General features: G+C 36.8%; 1 protein-coding gene across 1 annotated transcript in view; it reads right to left on the minus strand.

Annotated features, from left to right (window-relative positions):
• The window catches only part of mtus1b (microtubule associated tumor suppressor 1b), a 67,035-nt gene that overhangs the window by 40,639 nt on the left and 5,032 nt on the right, over positions 1-21,364 (minus strand). The window contains exon 2 of the mRNA XM_039750945.1: positions 4,376-4,596. Coding sequence (XP_039606879.1) covers positions 4,376-4,596 — 221 coding nt within the window. The remainder of the gene's footprint in view (positions 1-4,375; positions 4,597-21,364) is intronic.

The following is a 21,364-nucleotide window of genomic DNA, read 5'->3' on the forward strand; positions in this document are numbered from 1 at the left end:
TTAAAACCTGAAGTTTCAGACTATCAAAATGTTACAAAATAACAAAAGATGATAAGCCTGATGATTCATTTTGCTTTCTTTTGTCAAAATGTAACTTTGCCATTGTTAAAGACTCTATTTTATCCGACCTCATCTGAAAAAACATTTCACAAGTACTGTGCTTCAGCCTAATTTAAACATCTGCATGAAAAGAGCACTTGTTTTGATTTTTCGGAATTAATTTCCTGAGAAACGAAAATATTCAACCAAGACCCATAATTTCAAAACCAAGCTTAAACAAGTAAGAAAGAATGGATATAATCTACCCAGAGACCTGTATTTGTATTCAAATATGTAGAGGTCAATTTAATGAGCAGATGAATTAAGCCTGAAACCAAATGGACAGAGAAACCGCTGCTACAAAATACAAATAACAGTGCAAGTAGTGTTCAGCTTGTATTCATTAATATTCAATTAATTTTCTTATTATACTTCATACTGAAGGACTAAACCTCTGGAAATACTCTTAAAGCTGAAACATTTTAAACAGTTTTGCTGTATGCCAGTAAGATGGCGTTGTAAGTTACTGTTTATCAGATAACACACAAAGAATTAAGAGACACTGAAGACTACAGGGTATAAGTCTTTTTTATAAGGTAAGTGTAAAGTAAGTGTAAACAAATTTTAATACAGAAAATAACCAAGTTTAAATATGCTGGTCTTCATTCATCATTGATTCTTGACCATGTAATTTCTTTTCATTATTGCCACAGGAGAAGTGTATTTTGCATTTAGGTCATATACAGTATATGAATTAAATGGTTTTAAATATTGTTTTACAATTTTGAACACACTTTGCATGATCTATTTACAATTCTTTTTATATTCTGTTTGATTCCTTTATCAAAAAAATATCATTTCCAAGACAGGACCAAGATAAATATTATATTTGCAAGTGCAAATAGGTTTAGAACACCAAATTAATACTGTACATATTGTTAATAGAGCAGAAAATAAGGCTCACTAGGGTTAACACGACGATAAACTAAAAACCAACATACAGCTAGAAAGGGAAATAAATACTTGTATATTGATAGCCATAAGGCAGAAGCAACATCATAAAATATTCTCACTATATCAACAGAATGCAGCAAAACCACAAAATAAACAAAAAGACCTAAGCAGAATGGCCAGTATACTAAAGTAACACATTATACAAACAACAATGAAGAACCATAAGCTTGCATAAAAATGGTGTGTGTAAGTAAATACATTAATATAAAATTTTTTTTTTTTTCTAGTAATTCCAGCTTCTATACAAAAAACAGTTTTCAATGATGCACTCATATGCAACAAACCTACAAACAGAAAATGCCACTTTTATATACTTAAAACATCCAGTTGTCTTAACCAACTTTAAAAATAAGAAAACGCTCTAGACAACATTCTACCAGCCAACCTCTAGCAACCAACTTTTTAAGTAAACTTCTGAACTAAAAGTACATGAATATTACTGTATGCAGAGCAACCTCTTTCTATGCACCTCTACTTAAGGCAAGTAGTTTTTTTTTTTTTTTTTTTTTTTCTTAAACCAGAAAGAAAAAAACTATTCCTGTTATCTTAATGTTACCAAATAAAAAATGCTCACTCACTAAAACGAGTATGTTGGCTACAATAAATCGACTCCTTTGGCAAGCTGTATGTTGGTGAACACAGTCTGTAACTTTTTCCATTATTTTTATTAGTACGTTATTGCTGCTGGAGGCTCTTGAGAGATAGCAACAGATGACACTGCCAAGCAGTGATCTCAGCGTTCAGTGGTGCCCAGAGGTTTGGAACAAATTTCTAAAGCGGTCTCACTCGATTTTTTGTTCTTTCATAAACAAATAAAGTTCAGGAATTAAATTAAAGCAGATTTATAGAAAAAAATAAAAAACGAGCCTCCTGCTGTGTTTGTGTGGAAATGTGAATGACATTTTGAACAATACATACAGTAATTTGAAATTTCTGTAAACAGTGCTGCATATTCACCTGAATACATTGTCTTAATAATTCAGCAAGTCTTGCTATTTCACATAACAGAATAGCTTTCCAACACTAACTATTTTAAATTTAATAGTGTATAAGCCTATTCAGAATTGAGATGAGAAAGAATTTACTGTAAAAAGTAATCAGTGTGATTACATGATTTTTGACCCAAATGGGTATGAATTTGAGAACTACTCAAAATATCAATTACTGTATATAAAAGGGTGAATCAGCACGTTTTATCTGCACATCTCCAAGTCATGATGACAAAGACACTGAAGGCACAATAATTTCACTCAGGCCCCTTCATCAAGCAAGATGATTACATCTTGCCTGAATAAGGGGTCTGAGTTGCCTCAAAAGCACGCATATTGTGATCTTTTTAGCCAATAAAAGGTGTAATTTTGCATCCATAACACGGAACAACACCCTAATATAGAAAGACGTAAATAAATCTGTAAGCATGCTCTAATGCTTTTCCTGTGTAATCTAATATTAGTCAAATACGAAAATAATTATCCATAACATTTATCTTCATTTGGTTAAATCTACTTTTATAAACAAGGAAGAAAAATGAAATATTTTTAGACAGTATTTTCAATCCATTACAGTTTAGACCTCAGGTTCAGCATAAAGTTGTATACAAATGCAATACTTGGTTGAACAAGTTTGGAAATCATTTTCAGAAGAGTACTTATAAAAATTAAACACCTCCTAAACTACAATTCTATCATCTCATAAAACAATAGACTGCTCATACTGAATTGATTTAAAAGAGCAAAAGGACCTAAAATCAAAAAGATACTCATTCAGTATTAGTTTAAGTTTAGGTACTATATCTAAAAATGTAAAAAAAAGTTTACAATATTCAGAAAATTAAGAGATTTTTTACAGAAGGAATATGTAAACACCACAAATAAATGTAAGGTAAAATACATTCTAAAGTAGACTAATTAATTTTAAACAGTATAAACTAGATTCTTGTTTTCATTCATTATGACAAAAGAAAGTATGAATGTATTGCACAGCATTCTTATAATTCAAAGAGAAACATTCTTAAAAATAGAAAGTAAATATCACTGGTCATCAGCCATGTAAAATGGCCATCGGTGTGAAAACTCACTTTTCTAGTTTATTTATTCTCGAGGAACACCCGCACATTCTGTTCATTTTATCCCTTTCTGACCCACACTGGCATAATTATTCACTCACCAACAACTTTAATTACATAAGAAAATATTGAACTATTTTAAAATTGCAAAATTTTACTTTAATGGGAGGTAAAATCTGAGTATCTGCAACAGCAAAGAGTTACATGAAATTTTTAGGATGTCCCTTGGAATCTCACACACTGTAATAGGCACGGCTGATTGGAAAGTCACCCCGATAGAGACCTAGAGCAACACGAGAGGGATTTGGATGTAAGTGAATTCCATAGAAGGAACTGGTGGGGAAAAATATTGGGGACAGGGTGATTTGGGCAGGTAATGTGGCCTATTATCATAACTCAATAAATCAACGAAAAGCAAAATGAAAGTGAATGAAAGATAAATGGTCAAATTAATATTTTTTACTTTTTACAACTGCTGGTATAACTCCCCACCCAAGTTTGTAATTTCGCTCTCGTATAAGTGATCTGCACAAGTAGGTTGCACAACTTGTTCTAAATTAATGTTAATGAAAACATCTGTGTTAGGCAGAATAACGAGTGGTGGTTGGGTGGTATTTTGACCTTGGAACCCCTGCAGATTTAGTTTTTGTTTTTCTCCAGCCTAACTGGAGTTTTTTTTTTTTTTCCCCCAGTACTTTTGGCCATTTGATCTTTCCTTTTTCTTTGTTACATACTGGATAATATTATTGCATAATGCTTTAATGTTTTATACTCCTTTTTTAATTTTGCAGACACTTTGAGCTACATTGTTTGTATGAAAACATGCTATATAAATAAATGATTTTGCAGTTCATGAGGTAAACATTGACATAAAAGAAAGTTCAAAATATGCATAAAACATCTTTTAAAGTCAAATATTTTCTTTGAAACTAAATAATAATAAGTATAAAACCAAAAAAGAGATATTGTAGAACTTTTCATATTAGCTTTGGTTTATGTGCAGCTTCTAAGACTCAATGGTGCAAAGCTACCATCTACTGGATTATGACAGAATTCCTCTAAGTTAGTGAAAAGGAAAGTAACTCTAACCACTTTTTGATAAAAATCTTACTGTTTCAAATACTGCATAATATGTGTTGAATGTATCCAACTCATTTATTTTGCCTGTACTCAAAGTAACTGACTGTGCAAAGAAAGACACAATGAATATATTGACAATTATACATTTGCAATGATACTAGGGACATTTTTCCTTACCTCGGACAAAAGATGCTGCACCACCACAGTAATGGCTTCAAATCCATTTTGGCTGTTAATTATCAATTTCTTTAAATGCCGAATGCATTCATTTTTCTTTTCACACTGTGTTTTGTAATGTGCTAATCCAAGAGTCTTGGTCTCATTTGGCAGCAAGTCAGGCTGTGTGCTTGTGTTGGACTGCTGGCTTCTGGGGCTTGCTTTTGACTTGTTTTTATCCACTGAAAGAACAAAAATGCACAGATTTTTCAGTCAAGTCATCAGTAGAAAGATGTAACCAAATGTAGTCTGTAGCCAACTGCTTAATACCATTAAGTTCATGTACTGAATGAAAGGAAACCAGAAACCTGATTAAAATACAGCCCAAGGGATTAGCCAACAATTCAGCTCCTGCAAGCATCAATTATAAAATAATGTTTTCCCAATGTCTGACAAATGAGATGAGATCTAAAGATGCAGCGAAAATCCTTAGTATACAAGTCTCTATTGACATTACTCTTGCAAATACAAGTACATAAATATTTATTTTGTCTTAATTGGGATTTTAGATAGCACCTGATTTTATTGTCCATATATGGTACATCCATCAGTAACTTACTGCTATATAATAAAATCTTAAACAGGGCTTTATTTAGCTTTAGCAAGACTTACAAGACACCAACAAAACTACTATCAATGTCTTTCTGCAATGTATCTAATCAATTATTAGGAAGATATAGTTTATAATAAAATGTAAGTAATGAACTACTTAGGAGATTGTTGCAGGTTCACACTAGTAGCATACTATATTCCTATTAACTGCCATCAGCTTTTTATTTATCCACAAAATCTTCATTAGTCCTAGGTCATTACCGAGTAAAGACAAGCCTATAAGTAAATTCAAGACAAGTTGGGGAACATGTACTGGTACAGTGCGTTGCCGCACCCACTACACAATGAAACAACTCGGGATCCCGGTTTGCAACCCCCCAGGCAGACACGCGGTCCAGTCCCACAATCCGGAAATTATCCTCTATCTGCCGCAGCCAGGTGTTACGTGGACAACCCCTTGGCCTGGACCAGCCACTCTGATTCCCAACAATGAGGATCTTACGAGCCACATCACCCTAGGGGAAACGCGCCACATGGCCATAGTGCCGTAACTGACACACCCTCACCATGCAGGTAATGTGCCACATTCGGGACTCCATGAGCAACCGCTCATTTGACATAAAGTCAAACCAACGGTACCCAAGGATTTTCCGGAGAGACAGAGTACCAAAAGAGTCCATTCTTTGTCTGAGGTCACTGGATAGCATACATGTCTCGCAACCATATAGCAAGACAGTAAGCACCAGAACTCTAAACACTTGAACCTTCGTCCTTTTGCATAGATATCGGGAGTGCCACACACCCCTTTTCCAGTGACCTCATGACCCCCCCATGCTCTCCCAATCCATATACTGACTTCATAGGAAGAGTCACCAAAGACATGAATGTCACTGCCAAGGTCGACACTCTCTCCACAAACAGACACAATGCTGATGGCTGTGCCCAAGAGGTCATTAAAGGCCTGGATCTTGGTTTTTATCCAGGACACTTGCAAGCCCAGACACTCAGACCCCTCACTCAGTCCCTCAAGCACCCCGATCAGAGCCTCCATTGATTCCGCAAACATCACAGCATCATCAGCAAAGTCAAGATTCGTGAATCTTTCCTCACCAACAGATGCCCCACAGCCGCTGGACCCCACAACCTTGCCCGACACCCAGTCCATACAAGCATTTAACAGAGTAGGAGCAAGAACATACCCATAACGAACCCCAGAATCAAATGGGAAAAACAAAGAGGTCCTGGCTCCACTATGCACAGCACTCACAGTACTAGAGTACAGGCCGGCCATGATATCCAGCAACCTCGAGGGGATCCCGCAAACCCTCAGGATGTCCCACAGGGCAGCTCGATCAACTGAGTCGAACGCTTTGCAAAAATTGACAAAGGCTGCAAAGAAACTCTGCTGATATTCGCGTTTCTGTTCCATGAAAACCCTCAGTGCCAGGATGTGGTCAATGGTAGACATCTTAGGCGTATAACCAGACTGTTCCTGACGCTGGTAGGTGAGCAAGTGATCATGGCTCCTATTGAGGACGACCCTAGCAAGGACCTTACCTGGCACCGACAGCAGTGTTATCCTGTAGTTGCTGCAATCCAGGTGATCACCCAACCCTTTCCAGATAGGGATGACAAGTCCCGTTTTCCAGTCAGTTGGGATGATGCCAGTCTCCCAAATGGAAGCAAAGATTGCTTGTAATGCCAGGAGGACAGCATTACCACCAGCCTGGAGAAGTTCACCCCGGATACTACAGATCCCTGCAGCCTTTCCCCTGCTCTCAGCTGGTTCACCACCTGTGCAATCTCAGTGAGATTGGGTGGTTCACAGATAATTGGAGGATCAGCCTCAAGAACCGTGGACCCAGAGATATCCAACGTCCTAGCTGGAGGATCAGCTTTGAACAACTGCTCAAAGTAGCCAGCCCAGCGGGTCACAACTGCAGTGTCATCCGTAAGGACCGTTCCATGAGCTGCCCTGAGTGCGACTCTCCGAGGAACAGATTCAGATATGCGTAATGCTTTGATTCCTTAATAAGCAGGATGTGGGTCGCTAGACCACAGATGGTGTGTCACTTGCTCACAGATTCCTCTAACAGATGCCTCTTTATCTGCCCTCAGAGCCGTCCTTCTCAGTTCCCGGTACAGACCAGAGTTGCCATTGAGCCATGTGCTGCTCTCTCCTCTCGATGATATTCAGGGTACCCTGCGAGATGAAACACCTCCTTCTGGGAACACCAGTAACACCAACTCAACCCTCAGCAACCTTTAGGGTCTTGTTATGGCAGTCATACCCAAATCTGAAAGTCCCTCACACAAACTGCGTGCAAACTCCTTAGAAACAGCCTGGTCTTGGAGTCTGGCCAAGTCCAGGCTCATTTTCCTAGTAGGTGGTAACCTACTTAAAGTAAATTGAAATCATTGACTTTAAAATATTTTTTGTAATCTAGAAGTTGCACACATTTTTAATGATAAATGTGCCTAAACAGCAACATAAGAGATGCAAGATACTGTAAAAGTAAAGAACACATGCCCAATAGGTCATTTACTATTTTATACTTTATCTTGGAATGGTCAGATGTAGCTTATTTGGGTCAAAGGATTGTAAGGGCTGTGAATCATTAAAAAATGCTTAGCAGGATTAAACAAAGCCTTGTATTGACAAGTTATTTTACTAAACCTGAACTAGCATTTAATGTCATATCACAAAGAGAGATAACTACTTTATTTCATGTTAACCAGAGTTGCAAAGCACTAGTTAACACCTACTTAACATCTTATTGAACATAATGTGACCAAGAGATGCACTGTAGTGTAGGTATCCTTTAAACTACAAGGTTATTGGGAATTTACACCAAAAACTTTTTTATATTAATGATTTTTTTTCAACTATACATATTATTCATATCATACATGCAGTGAAAGCCTTTATCACAAGTTAAATCTCAACATACTTACTACTGTAAAGTATGTTGTTTTAACTGGTGCTTAAACACCTTTCATTAAATAAACTGTGATAGTGGAGTGGGGTTTACTACCAAAAAAAGAGATGTTTCTGGACTGGTACATCAGCTCCATTAACAATCAGATTATTTCTCATTGCTGATATCTCCTATCCAAATACTGACATGGTTCGGTTCTGTTTAGCTTGTAGGGTCTGACATGATTGAGTTTTAAAACTAATAAATATCCATGATTTGATAAAAAAAATGTGATTTTCTTAAATGTACACATCTTTTCCATTAACAGGGACTTGGTAATCAACTGCAATAAATTACAAACAAAATGTCAAGGTACCAAATATAATTGCCTGCTTTTCTAAACTAATCTATAACAGGTTATAAATTCAGCTAATCTTTAAGGTGGTGCAATGTAATTACTGAAGGTATAAGAAAAGCAAAAAGATGCATAAGACACACTGTAAAGTGTCTGTATAACTTTTGTATAGTACTGTATAACATGGACCACTTGTATTTGTGACTGAATTTTCTGTAATCATCTCACTCACTTTAAAGTACAGTACATCGACTAAACTACCTTACTCCAAACCACAATTTGTTGATTTAATCAGAACAGTTTGGCTCGATTAGATGTACAGAATCACTCTGCAATTGGAAAATTCATCAGAATGAAAAAGTTGCAAAAATCATATAATTTTCTAGGGTGATATTTATGTATGATTAGATGAGAACAACAGTTACTTATGTTTTGATAGTTGTCAAAACAATGGCTGAGAACAAATATCTGAGCATGCTCTCTACCAATAAAAAGTTATGAATTAGGAACACTAAGAAAACCTGCTGATCTAATCTATGCAGCAAGATGTAGCCACCCATTAAGTAAACAGTACCACCTAAAATATAACCTTTAACCAAACTTTGCACAAAGCATGCTGTGCAGTTCATATTATAAAAACATATGTTGCACCCATTTTATGAACAAAATCATTCCAAATCAACCTTATTGGGGGAAAAATGTTTTGGGGTAGTTGGTACATCAAAGCAAAGTTTTGTTTTCCTTTTATTTTGAGAACAGTAAAGGCAACTTTAGGAGTCAGTTTTACAAACAAGAATTCTGTGCAAGACTCCCTCTGCTGGTACTTTCCCAGCTTTTCATTCATAATTAAGTCTCTTTGATTAGTAACTGAAGATTGCAATACAAATGCCTATTTACTGAATTTACATAAATACATTTATATGAAATTACAAATTTTGATTTTAATAACTTAGATATTTAAACCAGTTGCCAAAACTGTTTTTAAACTCCTACCAAATTTACTGTTGATATTTTTGTACATAAAAAAATAAAATGCACAGTGAGCAAGCTAATTTAAATTTAGATTTAAAATTGAAGAAGATTGAAGAAGAATAAATGCACATAGTGAGATATGAAAATAAATAATGAAGTAGACAAGTAAAAGCATCAAATACATTAAGTGCGCAACAGGAAAAATCTGAGTACATTACTTAAGGAACTAAACATAATAAAATACAAACCAATCAATTTGAACGTACATAGCCTTGGCAAAGATCATGCATAAAACTCAGCACTTTTCCCCAACCAGAGTGAGAGAGCTTTATAATGCAGAAAAATGCGAACATTTATGACAAAGACTTTTTATATTGTCACTGGCTTGAAAGCAAGCAATTCCAAGCTGATTCATATACTGTAATAATTATGCAAGAAAGTACATTTTAATATCAACTATGGGTGAAGTGTTGGGTGAGTCTTTTTTCAGATCACTTGGCTGGGAACACTGGCAATCTAAACCAATTTTTGTTATTATGTTGGCACCCGCATGTGCTGAATATATTTTTAAATAATTATTCTCTGGTTAAGAAATCTAGCTAAGAAATGAACTATTCAAGCAGAATATTTAAATTTATGATTAACATTTTCAAAGTTGCAAATTCTTTGATAATTGAACTATATTACAAGACTATGACATTTAGGCCTCAAATGAAAAGAAACAGTTTAAAAAGCAATAACATTTCTTATTAAATTTTGCATTTTCACATTGGCTTGTTTTACCCAAGAATGTAGTATTATAACTTTTGCTAAATCAAGAAGCAGAGGTGTTAAACCCATGGCAAAAAGGTCATTGGTTGGATCTGAAGTATGGCTGCACGGATTTAAATTTACTATATATGAAAAAAACAATATTTCATATGTAATAGCGCTGTTGAATAAAGACAGATATTGCATCATCTGTGTCAGCCACATGAAGTTTTGTGCAATGATGCATTAAACAATTAAACACAAGAAAAATTCAGTCCCACTTGGAACATAGTGATGTTAACTCTTCAGCAGTAGACTCCTCATATGTTGCTATAATTTACAACAATATATACAAAAGATGTTTTGCTCAGAATGGAACATAAACATCAAAACAATCTTTCACACTCTATTTGTAAATTTACAATATATTGTACATATGTGGAGTTTTTTCCAATTCCAAAAACTGAATTTTAGCTTCGCCTTACCAGCTCCACATTACAAACACTGTGCAATAAAATGAGTTGACAAAAATAATGAATTTGAAAAAAGTGCAATATATTGTGTGTTCATTTTTAGACACAAGTAATTGCTGCACCCGGTATGTATATACTGAATCAAAGACCTACACCCTAGGGGTATTTTCTCAAATTATTTATGTTGATAGTCCACAGAAGAAATTCAGACAGAAGTTGACCTGATTAAATGATACAATGGAGTGTTTCTGATTTTATTGTAGGGATGCATAACCAAATCCTATTACTAACTGAATGCCATGTCACACGCATGCTAGAATTTTGTTGTTATGTTACAGCAGTAAATGTAACAGGAGTAGAAAAAAAATAGCCTAATAAATAATAACTGAAAACAGCAATGCAGAATGCACAACACAATAAATATGCATTCTCCACACTAAAAATGTGCTCGTGTCCCATACTGTCATTTTTCTGTGTAGTTTTCTCCCTTAGCTGTATCCTAATAATGACAATTAAAAACGAACCAGAGCATGCACCCAGGTGAAGAACACTGAATGACATAAGGCTACAATTACTGTACTTCAGTGCCAGGCCCTCTAATGTGCTAATTAGTAAATAATGCATTAAATAATCAGAACTCCTTGAAAAGCAGAATGAAAATCATGATGAAAATATTGTTATAAAGTAAATATTAAATGCTTATTTCTGTCTAAATTAAAAAGTAAATGCCTAGTGCATTTTAATAAAAATCTACCAAATTTAGTTTTATACATTCTGTATTGACCCTAAAACACAGAAAAAACAGCTTACTTAATTATACTAGGTGGTTAATGAAAAATAGACATTGATTGGAACAAAAACCTGCAGCCAAGGGGATTCCCAGGACTGAGTTTAATTAATTACCCAACCCCTAAACCAGCAATCCTAAAGCTTGGTGGAGAAATGCAACCCCATACAAATCAACTTCCCTGCTGCAGCTTAGTTAGGTTGCTAAAATTGATTTGGAAAGTCCACACCAAATGAACTCAACTCTATACCTTGCCACAGTCTACTTACAATGGTGCACTAGTCCTTGGCTTGTCAACTTAACTGGTGGCCTATTATAACAGTGACAGTAAGTTCATCGTTTTACCAACAAACTACCTTACAAGTCACATTAGTACTGCAGGTCCTAAAATTAAACTGGCTTGCCCAATATAACCACACACATATATACAGTACAATTGAAATATTAAATCTTTAAAACATTCACACTAGCTTCCCATTTAGATTAGATTAATTTATTAAGCAGAAACATACAAGACAAGAATACAGACAACACATCCAATTAATCAATTGAAAGTAAATACATACATAAATAAATTTAACAAGTACTGTACATTGGGTGGAAGTACTGAATTGCCTGACAGAAGTGGGCAGAAAAGACCCCTAAGGGTACTTCTTAGCACACTGTGGTAGCCTGTAGCTAAGTGCACTCCAAGAGAGCACCTCCTGGAGGGGATTTTTCACAATGTCATTTAATTTTGCCATCATCCTCATTAACACAACAGGTACTGTGGAAAGAGCACTTTTTCTTGATAAGTTTGTTCAGGCACTGTGCTACTTTTGTACTCAGGTTGCTTCCCAAGGAGACTGCAGTTGTAGAATACCACACTGGCTAAAATGGACTGGTAGAACATTGCCAACAGCTTGCTGCACAAATCAAATGACCCAAGTCTCCTGATCAATAGACCACAGAAAAAAGTACAGTGCCACTATGTTGTCAGACATGTCCAGTTTGCTGTTCATGTGAACCCCCAAATACTTGTAGTCCTGTACCACTTCTAGACTAGTCACCATTCAGGGGAAGGGCACAGAAGGCTTATTGGCATGTCAGAAGTACACCACCAGTTCTTTTCTCTTGATAAATTTGAGTTGTTTTTATCCCTACACCACATGAAGTCTTTCATGACTTTCCAGTACTCTAACTCATCGTCTTTTTTTGAGGAATTCTCTGACTTAATGTCAATTTTAATTACGAACTATGACACACTCCTAATAGTTGGCGACTTTAATTTTCATATAGATAATCAGTGTGACCTAAAAGTAAAAGAATTTATGAACCTCCTGGATTCTTTTGATTTCAGAGAGCTCGTTAATCAGCCTACAGATAAAGCAGGTCATACGTTCGACTTAGTGATTACTAAAGGACTTAAAGTTGATATAAAGCAGATCATTGATATTGGTCTATCAGACCATTTTCTTCTACTTTTTAATATAGAAATAATGATAAAACACACCCCCATGAGAAGCATATTGTTAAAAAACACTTCTTTGACTCAACAGCAGCTTTAAAACTTACAAACATTCTAAGCAATCAGTCCGTTTATAGTGCCAGCTATAATAGCGAGGATAATGTAAATAGTAAGGTGGAAAGATTTAATACTAAAGTGAGAGCTGCTGTTGACATAGTTGCACCTGAAAAGACAGTTAAAAAATCTTCTAGCATTGTTATACCATGGAAGACCCAAAGAGTGTCTGATTTAAAGAGAACATGCCGTAGAGCTGAGCGTAAATGGAGGAAGACTAAACTAACTATCCACTATGAAATATTAAAAGTTAAAATAACAGAATACAATAACACTGTCCGTCTTGAGAGGCGCTGCTATTTCTCTAAGATTATAAATAACAATGCTAGTAATCCCAGAGTCTTATTCTCACAATTGATCGCCTACTAAACCCAGGTAACTCAAAGGAATGCCTCCTAAGTACTTCCAGTAAAACCTGTGAGGCTATCGCTGTATTTTTCAATCAAAAAATTAATGATATTAGAAATAACATAGTATATCTCCCCAACACTAAGGATCCTCCTAAACCCCAGCATTCTGTTATAAACAAATTAAACTCTTTCACTAGGATAGATTTACCTGATTTACAAAAATAATATCTCAATTAAAACCCTCCACCTCGTCCTTGACCCAATACCAACAAATTTTTCAAAGAAGTATCAGGCGTGCTAATTGATAATGTTCTTGACATAGTAAATTGTCATTAGATATGGGGTCTTCCCAGACTGTCTTAAGACTGCTGTAGTTAAACCCCTACTTAAGAAACATAATCTTGACCCTCGCTCTTGAAAATTTTAGACCCATCTCTAACCTGCCTTTCTTAAGTAAAGTTCTGGAGAAGGCAGTCATTATGCAGTTAAATGACCACCTAAATAAATATGCTATTCTTGATAAATTTCAGTGGTTTTAGAACAAATCACAGCACAGAAACTGCACTCGTTAAAGTAGTAAATGATTTGCGGTGAATGCAGACAGAGGCCATTTATCTGTTCTCATCCTCTTAGATCTGAGTGCTGCATTTGACACCATTGATCATAATATTCTTAGAAATCGCCTTAGTCAATGGGTGGGCCTCTCTGGCAGTGTCTTAAATTGGTTTGAATCCTACCTGACAGGGAGAAAATTTTTGTTAGTTGTGGTAATTACAACTCAAAGACACATGATATCCAATATGGTGTTCCACAAGGCTCTATCCTGGGTCCGCTGTTATTCTCAATCTACATGCTTCCGTTAGGTCAGATTATCTCAGGGCACAACGTGAGCTACCACAGCTATGCTGATGACACACAGCTGTACTTATCAATAGCACCTGATGACCCCGATTCTCTTGATTCACTAACACAATGTCTGACTTGTATCTCAGAATGGATGAATAGTAACTTTCTCAAGTTAAATAAAGAAAACTGAAATCTTAGTGATTGGCAATAATGGATACAATGAGGCTATTAGAAATAAACTGGATACATTAGGATTAAAAGTCAAGACGGAGGTAAAAAGCTTAGGGGTAATTGTTGACTGTAATCTGAATTTTAAATCACATATTAATCAGATCACTAGGACAGCATTTTTCACTTAAGAAACATAAGTTAGACCTCTTATATCACTGAAAGATGCTGAGAAATTAGTTCACGTTTGTTTTCAGTCGACTAGATTACTGTAACGCACTCCTCTCAGGACTACCCAAAAAGACATAAATCGTTTGCAACTAGTGCAGAATGCAGCTGCTAGAATCCTAACTAGGAAAAGAAAATCGAACACATTTCTCCAGTTTTGATGTCACTACACTGGTTACCTGTGTCATTCAGGATTGACTTTAAAATACTGCTTATGGTTTATAAAGCCTTAAATAATCTCGCCCATCTTATATATCGGAATGTCTGACACCTTATATTCCAAATCGTAACCTCAGATCCTCAAATGAGTGTCTCCTTAGAATTCCAAGAACAAAACTTAAAAGAAGTGGTGAGGCTGCCTTCTGCTGCTATGCACCTAAAATCTGGAATAGCCTGCCAATAGGAATTCGCCAGGCTAATACAGTAGAGCACTTTAAAACACTGCTGAAAACACATTACTTTAACATTGCCTTTTCATAACTTCACTTTAACTTAATCCTGATACTCTGTATGTTCAATTCATCATAATAACTATTCATGGTGGCTCTAAAATCCATACTGACCCCTACTCTCTCTTCTGTTTCTTTGTGGTGATGGCCTGCGCCACCACCACCTATTCAAAGCATCATGATGCTCCAACAATGATGGATGGATTAAAAGCCAGAAGTCTACGTGACCATCATCATCAAGTCCTTCCGTGAGAACCCTAAATCCAAAGAGGACTGTTTCATTTATGTTAGGTAGAATGCCCAGAGTGGACTGGGCAGTCTAATGGTCTGGAATCCCTAAAGATTTTATTTTTTTTCTCCAGCCGTCTGGAGTTTTCTTTGATTTTTCTGTCCCCTGGCCATTGGACCTTACTCTTATTCTATGTTAATTAATGTTGACTTATTTTATTTTCTTACTGTGTCTTTTATTTTTCTATTCTTCATTATGTAAATCACTTTGAGCTACTTTTTTGTATGAAAATGTGCTATATAAATAAATGTTGTTGTTGTTGTTATTAATGCAGCCCATTGCTGTTGAGTTATATGAAAATTTCTACAGCTGGCAAGCACTGGTATTTTGAACTGGAAGGAAGACAGGACAGTTCCCTGGGGTGCTCCAGTATTGCAAAACCTTTTCTGACGCACTGTCCCTCAGCCTCAAACTGCCGTCTGTTGGTCAGGTAGTCCATGATCCAGGAATTACTGTGCCGTTGCAGAGAACACAGTACCGCCATTCATTCTACACACAATGTAAGATAGTTTTTCAAAGAAGCAATTGACTATAAATTTTTCAACAAGCAAGGCGTTAATGAGAAGCATGCAATTAATCAATTCATAGATTTTAGGGATCTATTTTGGGTCTGTTATTATTCTCAATCTACTTGTACATGCTTCCATTAAACCCAGTAATATGATCATTCATAAAGTGAATTACCACAGCTATGCAGAAGCTATACATATTAATTTATCAATATAATCAAATGACCCAGAGTCACTAAATCCTCTGATCCAGAAACTTTCTTTCATCATCAAATGGGAGAGCAATTTCCTCAACCTTAACAAGAGAAAGCCAGAAATTTGTATTGACAGCAAACAATGCGAGGACCTCAGAAATAAATGGCAACATATGGCTTTACAAATAAGGCCATAAGTAAACAATTTAGGTATCATTTTAGATTCAGAGCTAAACTTCAAATCATTAAGCATATTACTATGATGGCATTCTTTTACTCATGGCACAGGTTAGATCTCTTATATTACTACAGGGAGTGCAGAATTATTAGGCAAGTTGTATTTTTGAGGATTAATTTTAATATGGAACAAACACAGTGCTATCAGTCAATCCAAAATGTTAATAAACCTGAAACCTGAATGTTTCACAACGGAAATGTGAGTGTGAACATCATCAGGGGAATACATATGTGCACAATTATTAGGCAACTATTAGTGTGCAGATTTATTATGCAACTAAAGGAAAAATGAAAATTTTCCCATCTCACTTGTTTATTTTCATCTGTTATAATGAGAATAATAAACAAACACCTCAAAATTTACAAATAAACATCTCTGACATTTCAAAAAAAATAAATCAATCAATCAATGACCAATACAGCCACCCTTCTTTCCAATAACAGTCATAAGCCTTTCCATTCATGGAGTCTGTCAGTTTCTTGATCTGTTGACGATCAGCTTTTTGTGGAGCAGTGACTACAGCCTCCCAGACACTCTTCAGAGAGGTGTATCGTTTTTCTCCCCGTAAATCTAGCGTTTAAGAAGTGCCCACAAGTTCTCGATAGGGTTTAGGTCAGATGAGGAAGGGGGGCCATGTCATTATTCCTTCATCTTTAAGGCCTTTACTGGCTGGCCACGCAGTGGAGAACTTCGATGCAAGTGAAGGAGCATTGGCCTGCATAAAAATCATGGTCTTTTTCCTGTATCACTGTTTGAAGAAAGTGTCTTCGAAAAACTGGCAGTAGGTTTGGGAGTTGATTTTGAGTTCATCTTCAATGCAAAAGGTCCAACTAGCTCATCTTTAAAAATACCAGCTCATACCAGTACCCCACCTCCACGTTGGAGTGGAGCTCTGTGCCCATTACTGATCCACAGGTCCATCCATCTGGTCCATCAAGAGTCACTCTCATCTCATCGGTCCATAAAACCTTTGAAAAAATCTGTCTTCAGATATTTCTTGGCCCAGTTTTGACGTTTCAACTTATGTTTCTTGTTCAGTGGTGGTTGGGTTTCAGCCCTCCTTACCTTGGCCATGTCTTTGAGCACTGAACACCTTGTACTTCTGGGCACTCCGGGTAGGTTGCAGCTCTGGAATATGAAAGAACTGGAGGATAATGGGTTCCTGGTAGCTTCACGTTTGATTCTTCTCAAATCTTTGGCAGCTAATTTGCGTCTTTTGTTCTCAACACGTTTCTTGCGACCCTGTTGACTATTTGCAACAAAATGTTTGATGGTTCTGTGATCACACACCAATATCTTAGCAATTCCAAAAGTGCTGCATCCCTCTGAAAGACTTTTTACAATTTTTGACTTTTCAGAGTCAGTTAAATCTCTTTTTTGGCCCATTTTGCCTGAGGAAAACTAGCTGCCTAATAATTCTGCACACCTTGATATAGGGTGTTGATCTCCTTAGGCCACACCCTCCCTCATTACACAAATACACATCACCTGACGTGCTTAAATCCAATAAGCATTCAAGTTAATACAGCTTGGAGTTGGAATATACGCATTAAAAATGATATGTTCAAAATACTCACTTGCCTAATAATTGTGCACACAGTGTATAAGATGCTGAGAAGTTGTTGTTAGCCATATAAATTATTGCAATGCACTATCAGGATACGTAAAAAGACACAACTCATGTGCAAATAGTCCAAAATCCATTTAAAATCCAATTAAAAAAAAAAGAAAAAAAAAAAAAGAAAATTTGAGCATATCTTATATGATCATTACACTAGCTGCCTGTGTTTTGAAGGATTGATTTTAAAATGCATTTAATTATATATAAGGCTCTAAATAATCTGGCACCTTCTTATATTTTGTGGTGTTTGTCTCCCTACATTCATAATGATAATCTTAGTTCCTCCAGGTTCCTCAGTATTCCTAGAGGGAGTCTTAAATGGGTGAGATGGCATGCTATTTCACTTAATCAGTACAGATACACCAAGCCAGCAAGCCTGGACTTCCTCAAGGGCTAACCATGGCTGCAGCTAAGGGCCCAAGGTCAGGTTGGGAAACATGCACTGGTACAGGTCGTTGCCACATCTACCACACGACGAAACAGCTCAAGATTCTGGTTGGCAACCCCCCAGCCCAGGCAGACAAGCTGTCCAGTCCCACCCTCTGGAAATGACCAGGTCCAGCCACTCGGTCCCCAACAATGAGGATCCTGTGAGCTGGATCACCCTCTGGGAATCGAGGCACATGGCCGCAGTGCTGTATCTGATGCTTCCTCACCATCCAGGTAATGTGCCTCATTCGGGACTCCATGAGCAATCGCTCATTCAACACAAAGTCAAATCAGTGGTAGCCAAGGATTCTCCTAAGAGAGACAGTACCAAAGGAGTCCAGTCTCCAGTCACTGGACAGCGTCCATGTCTCACAATCATATAGCAAGACAGGAAGCACCACGATTCTAAAGACTTGGACCTTTGTCCTTTTGCATAGATATCGGGATCGCCACACACCTCCTTCCAACGACCTCATGACCTGCCATGCTCTCCCAATCTTTTTACTGACTTCACAGGAAGAGTCATCAGAGACATGAATGTCACTGCTGAGGTAAGTAAACCTCTCGACAAGGCTGACACTCTCTCCACAAACAGACACACTGCTGATGGCTGTACTTAGGTAATTAAAGGCCTGGATCTTGATTTTTATCCAGGACACTCGCAAGCTCAGACACTCTGACTCCTCGCTCAGTCTCTTGAGAGCCACGATCAGAGCCCCCAAATTAAGGCCTTGTTCACACGGGCGTTAAAATCGAGCGTTTTTTTTTGCGTTCGTAGCGTCCGGTGAGCGCGGATCAAGCGCCGAGTGTTTTCTACACGTAGGAGTCAATGAGAGTGTTCACACGGGCTTTGGTGACGGCGTTTGTCCGCAGCGTTCATACGGCATCAAAAAAACGTTGCATGCAGCTTTTTCTTGGCGTTCAAAACCCAACGAACGCAAAGAAACCGCTTCTAGTTCGTTTTCTGCGCGTTTATTTTACGCTTCGGAGGACCGGATATATATAAGTTTACATGTTGTATATGAAAAAATATTACTATTTTTATGTTTTCATATACAACATACAGTATATATTTTCATATTGCTTATTTTATTGTCTCGTGTAATTTGTAAACCATGAAACTATTAATTTATGTTCTAATACAATATTTGATAACGATTATGTAGGGGTGGCATTTCAGTGCATAACACCGGTGTAAGCGCACACTCGACTACTGTTTCCTTACCTCAAAGTGACAAGTAGTCTCTTCGGGCTAACACCAAGTCGCATATTGGTTGATCGGCGTGCAATGTGGCATTGCACCAGCTGCAGCAGACAATCAAAAGTGCAAACCGACATCCGACAGTAATTAAAAAACTTGCGCGGAAATTTTCGCATTTCTTCATAAAGCACAAAAAAAACTTCCTTTAACCCAGTTTTTCTCAAATAGTGGGGCGTGGCTCCGTCAAGGAGGTCGCGTTTGACCTCGGGGAACATGCTTTTTTATTTTTCTTTAAAATTTTTTTTGAATTTAGAATGCACTTTAAATCTTTTCTGTTACATTTAATAAAGCTATTCTTTGTTGTAAATTGGTCCATATTTCTTTCTTTTTATTCTCTTATACGTTAATAAGGATACAGTGTTAAGCAGAGGTGTACTTATAACAATTTTATAGACAAATGATACTATTTATAGTCGCGCGGGGCGCAAGATGTTTTCTTCTTCCGGGGGTGACAGAAAATAATTGAGAAGCACTGCTTTAACCCGACGTTGTGCAGTCAGAGGATGAACCCAGTAGCGGCGGCGATTTTTTCTCACCCTACGTCGCCGTATTACGAGTATTTTTACAACAAGAAGATTAATATCTAACATAGCAAAATGGTCCATATTGAAAGGAGGCACCTCAAATAAAACGACAAGGGCTTTCATATCCAGTTCCCGACACTGCCTTCACAGGTTAACACACAAACTACAATTTGGGCTGCAGGCTGACTTAGACAGAGACAAACGAACGCCGGTGTAGAAGTCAATCGATCGCCACCACAAAATGCAACATAAACGTCTAGGACGTTCAGAGCAAGTTCGTTTATCCAAAAACTTAACGCCCGTGTGAACAAGGCCTAATATATTTGCATGAAAAAAATATGCTCTTTCTTTTACAAAGAAATATTTGTGACTCTAGACTGTCCAATCAAGTCATCTTTAACTTTTTACCATTATCCCTGATATAACTTGTCAGCTGTCTCATGCCTTCCACAGTTTCCAGTGAACAGTGGCTTCTAACGTTGCTGCAAAAGGTTAAGTAAAATACAAACTGTCAGATGTATATGAAGAAAAGAGCAACTTGTGTTAGTGACATTTCTTCAGAAATGGTCAGTGACTGCATTATATAACTGATTACAGTTGAAGTAATGGTCAAGTTCACAAAGGTGATGACTTTGATCAAATGGTAAACTGTGATGCCACTTCTGAATATGCATGAAGTAACAAGAGCTTTCACTGTCATTCAAAACAGACATTCAATGATCAAGGGCACAATATGAGTTATTAGATATAGATGAGCCCTTAAAGAATTCGTATTCATTCGTATGTGGTGATATGTGAGATGTAAGTGAAACAGAACCCGGACATGCACAGTAACTGATACACAATGAAAACAAAACACAAGGCACACTTGTAGACTGGTGTCAGTTGTGACTAGCTGCTGGTTTTCTTTCTCTTTGTGTTTCTTTTTATTTTTTCTTAGTTTAACCATAACAGTTGAACATACCAGATATTTTGAAAATTAGGTGCCAGAGCAAGGTTTTTTAAATGTTTCATTTCCCTGTCCTCCTCTCTCTTTCTCTCAAACTAGGCTCAGACTTTGTTTTTTTAATGTTTGACATGCTCAAAGGGCTATCAAGTAACATTTGAAGCTTTAACATTGCATACTCGCAGATGATCTCAAATGCTTTTTTTAAATTTTTTTGTGGCTATTGTGTGCTCATTTAATATTTGCTGCTCTTGTGTAGTGGATATTCAAGTTTAGGCGACACCTATGTTTTGAGGTTATGCCCTGGTATTTCTTGTAGTTCTTGCAAAAATAAAAAGAAAAAAGCCATTGACCCCTCCCCCAAGTCATCCCTACAAGCAAGTATAAACAAACACTTTAAAAATCTAATACAAATCACCTCTTTAAACTGGCTTTTTCTTGAACTGTTTTTATGGCATCACTAACATTCCCTCAAAATTTGGGTGTATACTGCTTCCACAAAAAGCTATTTTATTTTTGTTTTACAGATT

Source organism: Polypterus senegalus, chromosome 4 (assembly GCF_016835505.1).
Source record: "Polypterus senegalus isolate Bchr_013 chromosome 4, ASM1683550v1, whole genome shotgun sequence".
NCBI lineage: Eukaryota > Metazoa > Chordata > Cladistia > Polypteriformes > Polypteridae > Polypterus > Polypterus senegalus.